This window comes from Mus caroli, unplaced genomic scaffold (assembly GCF_900094665.2).
Source record: "Mus caroli unplaced genomic scaffold, CAROLI_EIJ_v1.1 scaffold_15685_1, whole genome shotgun sequence".
NCBI lineage: Eukaryota > Metazoa > Chordata > Mammalia > Rodentia > Muridae > Mus > Mus caroli.
The window spans coordinates 20,190-28,773 of NW_018389108.1; the positions used below are offsets into that span (position 1 = coordinate 20,190).

General features: G+C 33.4%; 1 protein-coding gene and 1 long non-coding RNA gene across 2 annotated transcripts in view; one reads left to right on the plus strand and one right to left on the minus strand.

Moving 5' to 3' along the window:
- LOC110287944 (tear acid lipase-like protein) overlaps nt 1-7,475 on the plus strand; it is an 11,326-nt gene extending 3,851 nt beyond the window's left edge. Inside the window, exons 4-9 of the mRNA XM_021154429.1 lie at nt 447-556; nt 1,725-1,861; nt 3,629-3,772; nt 4,962-5,033; nt 6,520-6,591; nt 7,233-7,475. Coding sequence (XP_021010088.1) covers nt 447-556; nt 1,725-1,861; nt 3,629-3,772; nt 4,962-5,033; nt 6,520-6,591; nt 7,233-7,475 — 778 coding nt within the window. The remainder of the gene's footprint in view (nt 1-446; nt 557-1,724; nt 1,862-3,628; nt 3,773-4,961; nt 5,034-6,519; nt 6,592-7,232) is intronic.
- LOC110287945 overlaps nt 1-7,693 on the minus strand; it is an 8,117-nt gene extending 424 nt beyond the window's left edge. Inside the window, exons 1-2 of the long non-coding RNA XR_002377260.1 lie at nt 3,977-7,693; nt 531-589 (exon numbers count right to left, since the gene is read on the minus strand). This is a non-coding gene — a long non-coding RNA (uncharacterized LOC110287945). The remainder of the gene's footprint in view (nt 1-530; nt 590-3,976) is intronic.
- Between the last annotated feature and the right edge of the window lie 891 nt (nt 7,694-8,584).

The following is an 8,584-nucleotide window of genomic DNA, read 5'->3' on the forward strand; positions in this document are numbered from 1 at the left end:
TCTCTCTCTCTCTCTCTCTCTCTCTCTCTCTCTCTCTCTCTCTCTCTCTCTCCCATGGGACCTTGGCATAGATTTTGCAACCTACTTCCCAATCCTAAATCATATAATGCTCATATGAAGAACCTAGAATTTTTAGAAAATTGGCTCTAAAGCAAAAGTGCTTTGAATTAAGTAACAGTTCATTCACTAGGCACATAGCAAAGCTATCTCAATTCTGTGCAATGTAAATAACTGTGGACAAATGTCATGGGAAATTTGTAATCACAAAGAAATGGTGATCATAAGGTGGCAACATAGTGAACAAATGGATAGTAATTGATAATTGCCAACACTTTGTGAACCATGTTACCTTTCACATAGATCACATAGAGACATCACTTAAAACAGAAATTATTTACATATTGGTTAGTAATTAATCACTTTTTCTCCATTCTGTTTTCTTGCAGTTATGATGAGATGATAAAATATGACGTTCCATCCATCATTAAGTTCATTCTGGAGAAAACAGGACAAAAGCAGATTTACTATACTGGCCATTCTCAAGGAACCCTAATCGGTATGCAAGAAAGAACAATGTTGAAGTTGTATGCTGAAGAACAAATATATACATATAATTTACACCACTTTGTAAAACACAGAGAAGCTCTGACAGATGATAACAACTGTAGCCTGCTTTAAAATGTAAAATGTTGAAATCACAGTATCTATTGCATAAAATATTTAAATTAAGTAATAATGTGAAGTATTCCTAGGGTTCTCTATACCTAGAAGTTATGAGACTAATAATTGTGTGGTGTGGTGTGTGTGTGTGTGTGTGTGTGTGTGTGTGTGCACTCGCATGAGTGTTCTTTCTCAAATGGCATTATACATATTGAAAACTGGAGTGTCCATTTTCTTAGAAAATGCTCTATGAATCTGTCTCCACTGTCTCATTCAGCTCTCACACAGATTGATATTGTATGGGTTTGTACAAAGAATATATTTTCAAAGGACAAATGTGACTAAGGACATATCGTCAAGGAAGATATTTCTAACTAATGTATCCATTTGTCCAGTTTATAATGTGACAGACAGAATGATTGTAGATAGATAAGTAGATTGGTATATAGGTGTTCACCTTCACGAGTGGGCTGGAGATGCTACAGGGAGGACATGTGAAGGTAGATCATTAAAAATCTAGAGATAGTTAAAATCAATGTGTGATGCTTTGCATAGGTTTCGCTTCCAATAATCAGAGAATATTTTATTATTTAAGAGTGCTGAGTGGATCCTTAATTACGGTCAGTCCCAAATAGGTGAGCCAGCAGTCAAAAAACTCTAAGTCCATCTGTAAGTCTTTAATAAATGTAAATGAGCTTCCATTGGTGAGAATACAACACAAACTAAACTAAGTATAACAGCCCAGAAAGGAAAAGGCCAAAGTAACAGAATCCCAGAAATTACTAGAGAGATCTCTCAAAGAGCTGAGTATTTTCCCTCTTCCAGACTGTTTTTCTTCCCCTAATGGTAAGTCATAAACAGCATCATTCACAGTAAGGGGTAGAGGGAGATGCAAATTGAAGAGATGAGTAAATTAAGAGAAATCTTCAGGAAACCAGTGTAAATGTCTGCGAAAAGCAAACATAATCCCTGTGGAAAAAAACATATCTATGCAGAAAATATTAAGGAGGGGGAAGAGCAACTACATAATACATGTTTATATTCATATGTATTACTTCTTTCAGCTCTGGGGGCATTTGCAACAAATCAAGAACTGGCTGAAAAGATTAAACTCAGCATTTTAATAGCTCCAGTACATACTGTTAAATATGTCAAAGGTTCTGGGCGTCTTCCAGCTTATTTCACTCCAACGGCTTTCAAGGTTTGTGATGAAGTCAAAGTGGTGGTAAACTTACACTTTTCCAAACAAGTTTGCTAAGGAAGAGATCTACCAGTACAGTCTGCGGCTCATTCACCCACACCTCCTCCTTTGATGGCCGCAGAAAGTCTCACCTCAAAGTTTGGCAGCCTGCACTTTGTTCAATGCACTTTCCTTAGGATGGATGTATTTTTCTTTTATCTATATATTTTTAATATTTATTCTTCTTCATATTAATTTATATTTTATTTTTGACAATTTTATACATTAGAACTATATCGACATCATTCCCATTCCTTCCTATTCTCTTCCTCTGTGCCCCTTCCCTTGGAAATTCATGACTGTCTCTTTGAGTATCACCATTACACATACATGGACATACTAAGTTCATTCAGTGTTGCTTCTATGTATGTACATAATTTTAGGGATGATCATTTTGTACCAGATAATGTTTTGGAATATTTCCTAATGTAGTTTTTTTTTTAAACCTAGTTTTCGAGTTTTCTATAACTGTCTTCAAACAGAGGCAAACTACTTATTCATTTTTAAATTGGTAAAGATATAATTTGTCAAAAATCCATAGCCCTATTGTATTTGTGTCACTGGCTTTATTACCACAAAGTATTCCCATATTATTCTACTAGTAAATATAGAGTGCCAGAATATAAGGTTCCAGAAATCTAATTTTGCACTCTAGGCTACTTACAGTCTAATCATTGATAAATATTTGATTACTGTGCTGCTTAGACACAGTCTTATCTCAAACCTTCAGTACTCATGAATCTTTCTAGTTCCATTCCCTCGCCTTGAGTTTGTCTTCTCAACTACATGTGCAGTTCACAGAGAGCTGAAACATAGAGAAGACTCTATAAAGATCTTTGAATTTTACTTCCTTCTCCTGGGATGGAAACTTCAGCTGCCTTGGACTTTTCGAAATCTCCTTTGTTTAAAAAATTAAAAAGCTGGGAATTATCTTTGGGTAACAGCTGTGCAACATTAACACTCAGCTAGTTAGAGTCATATTTTTTCATGTTACACTCTCTCACAGCCTAATATGTGCTCTTTGAGAACTCCTGTTTTGTATGTATTTTGTGTGTGTGTTTCAATATCTGACATCATTTCTACATGAAGCTGCCGATGTCTCCTTCCCCCCAGCATCTCGAATCACCAGTGTGTCTACTAAGGCTGTTGATCTTAGTCATTTCACCTAGATGGAATCATGTGCTTTGGGGTCCCCTGTCTTGGCTATCTCAGTTGGTGTAAATATTGTTAGTTCATCTATGGTGTAGCATTACAGGGGCCTCTTCTGTGAAAGAATTGTAACCTCTTGTGTAAATGTAAGACATTCAGTTAATCTGTATACCACCACTGACAGAGTTTTCAGTGTTTGTTCTGGTTTGCTCATTTGCAAGTTTTTTCTGTGGACAAGTTTTCATTTTATGCTAAGCATACTTCAAAATATAGTCATTTCTATACAGAGTTTACTTTAATAGGTCCACCAGGCATTAACCCTGAGTAAGCCCTCCACAATAAAGAAACAGAAAAATTGTTGCCACCCCATGATGTTCAGGATTCTCAGAATTTTTCATTCAATTTCAACGGATTAAAAATAAATCTAGCACACTTCATCCAAGCATGTAGTGAATAATGATCCAAGCCAATCCATCTTTCAGCAGCACACAGTAGTTTAGTCTTATGTCTCACTTCCTATAAACATCATGCTTCTATCAGACAAAATACTTTCTCACTCTTCACGTTTATCAATTTCAGATTTTTTTTGGTGAAAAAGAATTCTTCCCTACCGAAGTTTTCAGTAGGCTGTCTCCACATGTGTGCGATATTACATTGGTTGATGCTGGATGCGCTACTGTACTGGGCTCACTGACTGGATATTCTCCAGAGCAATTAAATACGGTAGGCGTTGTTTTCTTTCAAATTCATCGTGTGTGTGTATATGTGTGTGTGTGTGTGTGTGTGTGTTGCTAAGATAAAAACTGTATCTGGTAAATTAATTTTAATTCATTTTGTTTGTTTGTTTTTGTTTTTCATTTAAGACATTTAGTCTGGTACTTACGAAAATCAAGGTTTGCTTTGCACACTTGCTTTCCAAGTTCTCACCATGAGAGCACAGATCTGTTGTCCACCAGTTATGAGTAAAGAGCTGAGTATCAGGATGGATGACTTTCATCTTTTCTTCTACTCGGTTCAGTGAATGCATCTGCTGTCATTCATCAAGTAACTGACCCCCATCTCAGCACTTGTCCTCTAAAATTAAGGATAGGTCCATGTAGTCTACCACATACAATATGGATTCTATTAACAAAAAATTCTTTAATACATGAGAAGTAAATGATTAGATTTTCTAACATCTAAGCTTTTCGAAATCTTCTACCTTCATAGCAAATCACATCCTTTGAATAACATAACAGCAAAACATACAAAATATGTATGTACTGTTAAAAAAATATTAGAGTCAACTCTTGTGAGAAGCTCACACTATACTTTTGGTGTGAGTACTATTTCTACTTAACAAAACTCAGTGGTGAGCCCTGAAATCATAAACATGCAAGTAATATTATATGCTTGTGAAGGTTGTATTTACATATTAGGAATGTGTAACAATTTTAAAAAATACTTTATAGTTCAAAATTTTAGAGAATGTAAAGGAGTATAAGTGGTAACATTGGAGAGCAGAGAAAGTAAAAATGATGTAATTGTATTTGTATCTCAAAAAAATTAAAAATGAAAACCTTTCTTATTGTAACAATAATATGTAGATTCCTTATTGCAGTCAAAATCAAGACTTTCATTATAAACTGGGCATAAATAGCTTTTATCTTTTACTTTGTGTGTGTGAGTGTTTTACTTGTATTCATGTTTGTTCACATTCTGATGCACATAGGGGTCGTAGAATGCCCATGAACTGGAGCTTTCGGTGTCTGTGAGCCTCCATAAAAGTGCTCAGAATTGAATGTGGGTCCTTTGCAAAAACCACTGTTCTTTTTATATGGAAGTAATACAGCCTCACTCTTTTGAAAGAAATTGTTTCTGTGGAAGGAAATTAAATGCTGACAAATGTACGTTGTATCTTATTTTCTCCTAGAGCCGTATTGATGTGTACATAACACACAGTCTAGCAGAATCATCAGTTCAAATTCTTATACATTATGGTCAGGTAAAAATATGTCTCTTTTCTTCCTTTTAATTTTGAGACTCTCCTCCTTTGTAAGTTTCAAAAAATCTTTCTCCAGTTGTCTTTGTGATAAGGGTATTCAATTCCCAAGTGTTAGTTTACAGGGACTTACTGGTGCATAAAACCTTTGTAAAATAAATAAATAAATAAAATGTCAAAAAAGCAGAATGGTCATTTTATCCTAAAAGAGAATGACTTTCTATTCCAATCAGCAAATCTATGTACATGCATTAGATATCCAAGTAGCATCAACTTTACTAAATAATTTTCCAGAACTGATTGTAGATGAAAATCTAAGTACCCTTGAGGTCTATGAGTAAATTGTGATAACTTGTATACCTACATATTCTCCTATGTGTCAACCAAAAAATTGTGGATAGAACCAGGTGATTCTACTCATGTTATTTGACAAGAGGTAAACTGCTACCTAAACAGGGAGCAAGTCATCTTAGAAGGTTTTATGTTTCTTTGTTTTGTTTTGTTTTGTTTTGTTTTGTTTTTCAATTTTGTTCAAAGATCTATCACATAATTCTATACATTGCATGTTATGTGTCTTAATGGTATGAAAATTTTTATTATCCCATTATCAATAAATTAGAATGCTTTACATCCTGAGATATTTTGCTTTAAATTACTTTGTTGACAAAATTCTATTCTGGATACTGCAACTCCCTTAACAATGGTTTCTGTTATTTACTCCTGATCATTATATTCGCTTAAGTTTTTCTAATTTTAGATATAAATAATATTCAGCATAACACTACCTTAACATTTTCTGAAAACTCTTGTATTGTGTAAAATTAAAGAACAATTATGTAAATGAAACTATATATGAAGGGTACAAATTTTACTACATAAAATATTAATCCAAGGAGCAACTAAATTACTCTGAAGTATAGTTTGAATTCATTTGAATTAGAGAGTAGTAAAGTAACTTTTACAAGTACTAATGTGAGATTATACATTTTATTCTTCTTCTACACATTGATTTAAATTCTTATAGTTAAACACATTAGATAATTAAACAATTATAAGATGAGATTGGCTACATACTACTAAAACTAAATATAGCATAAAATGATACATCACTACATTATTAACTAAACTTTTATCATTCATGAATGATATTTTTCAGCTTCTTATCGACTTTTCTTGCTGTCACATACATATTAATTGATACGGTTTAAGTATTATTAAAATGGTTGTAAAATATATTTTGTTTGAGGTGTTATAAAAATAAAAATATTTTCAAGGTCCTTCTTATACTTACTCATAAAATGTGTAAGTCTCTAGGACTTAAATTTGGTAGCCATTGATTAATCATTACACTACTATCATTAAGATAGAAAATGTACTGGATTTATCTGGGCCAATGTGTCATTACTGTAAAACGAGACAACAGAACTCAATAAATGTTGATTCTATCATAAGTTTTTGTAATTAATGGTATGTTTCCTCTGTATTTTAGGCAATTAGAAGTGGTGTATTTCAGGCTTATGATTGGGGAAGTCCATCTCTGAATATGCAACACTACAATCAGGTAAGTCTCTTCTCCCAGATTTAATGATATGGCCCTTACAAAAGGTATATGGTCTAAGAAATCTAAACCTTGATTTTAAATAAGTCTTTGGAATATTTCATTTTTCTTTGGAAGAGGGACTACACAGAACTTTGAGAGGAATCAAAATGTATAGCATTATTTTGTGTATAGTGATACTGTTACAATATTCTGCCTAACACATCATGTGGATCTCACAAAATTATGTGGGATTTATCAGACACTTATTGATAGAGTCATTTCACATGTATAGATCTAGATTCAGAGAACTTGGGACTTGTATGATATCAAGTTTGGATGACAGATCACTATAATAGGGGGATGGATCATAGCAATAACCTCAGGATTCAGGATACTGAGAGGGGAGGATTCTGGCAAGAAAGCAGCATAGACTACATAGACAGTAGCTGTGACAAAACTAAAGTAAGCAAATATATATAAATAAGATTGCTTTTTACCTGAGAAACGCTGAGATCAATGATTACTATGGATATAATAAGTGTGTCATTCTCATTCTGTCACAGATGAGAATGAGCCATAAAATGTTTGTTATTTTTGTTAATGTTTTGTTGAATTTGTTAAGTTTTTTATTAACACATTGCTCTTTGTCATTTTTCCGTCAGACTACTCCTCCTGTATACAATGTGGAAGACATGAAGGTTCCAACTGCCATGTTTAGTGGTTTAAAAGATTTTTTGTCTGACCCAGAAGATGTTGCAAATTTGGTACCCAAAATCTCCAACCTCACATACCATAAGATTATTTCTGATTTTAGTCATCTTGATTTTATAACGGGATTAAATGCTAGGAAAGAGGTTTCTGAGGAAATTTTAACACTTCTTAGGAAATATGATGGTGATATATAGCTTTAGCTTTTGCATGTTTTTAAACGTTTCTGAAAGTCTCTTGCTGTTATAAGTGCAAATATTGTCTTGCTTGGCATTTTCCTCCTTAATTATCTTTTTTTTGAAAGCTATTGGTTTATTTGTGGCAGTAGTGAAATCTATGACCATCAAGAGAATACTTCATCTTGTGACTGTTTTCAATTAATCTAAGTTCATATAGTTTTATGTGATTTTTCCTGAATAAAAGACTTGCTTTTAATTTACAGTAATGAAATCCTAATATACTGATAAAGAAAGAGGCCTGGCCCATTTGTGATATCAGATATGATGCTATCTGAAGAACAGATCAGAACACATTTCATACATTAGAACCAAGGCTATAGAAGGACAGTCAATCTTGTTGCTTAGATCACACAATTCTTAGTGACTAGTCTAAATTCAAGCTTCCCCTGTCACAATACTGGTGTGGATCAGCCACTGTTGAATAAGTATCCACAGAATTGATCATTCATTCCCTGTATAATAGAGTATTTTGAACTCTCTTTGCAACACAAAGTGACTACAAATTCAAACACACAATTTTAATGTTATTATTAAAATTTTAACCTAATTCTTATTTTTTTAATCCTAAAGTAATAATTCTGGGCATAGTTTAAACAATATAAAGAGTAACCATGCCCAGTCTCAAATGTATTATTCTTGCAATATTTTCCATGATTATAAAGATGTGTGTGTGTGTGTGTGTGTGTGTGTGTGTGTGTGTGTCTGTGCATGTGCACATGTGCGCATGTATGTTAAGTTCATTGTATTCCAAGTTTGTGCAGGACTTTTACTTAATTATATATTGGACTTTTGTGAAAGGCCTTTTCCCATCTATTGATGTTCACATAACTACTGTCTTTCGTCAATTTATGGGACGAAATTACATTTATTGGCTTGGAATATGTCAAATTTTCCCTGTAGTATTTCTGAAATAAAGCCAAATTATTAATAAGTGGTTTTCTGTTTCTTAGAAGTATTTTTATTCTTCTTTAATACATTGCAAAATGACTGCTGTTTCTGAAGAAGTATTAAAAAAGTATAGCAAAGTAAAAACAAAATTCGAGGCTTTTGGGCCCAGGCTTGGGAGT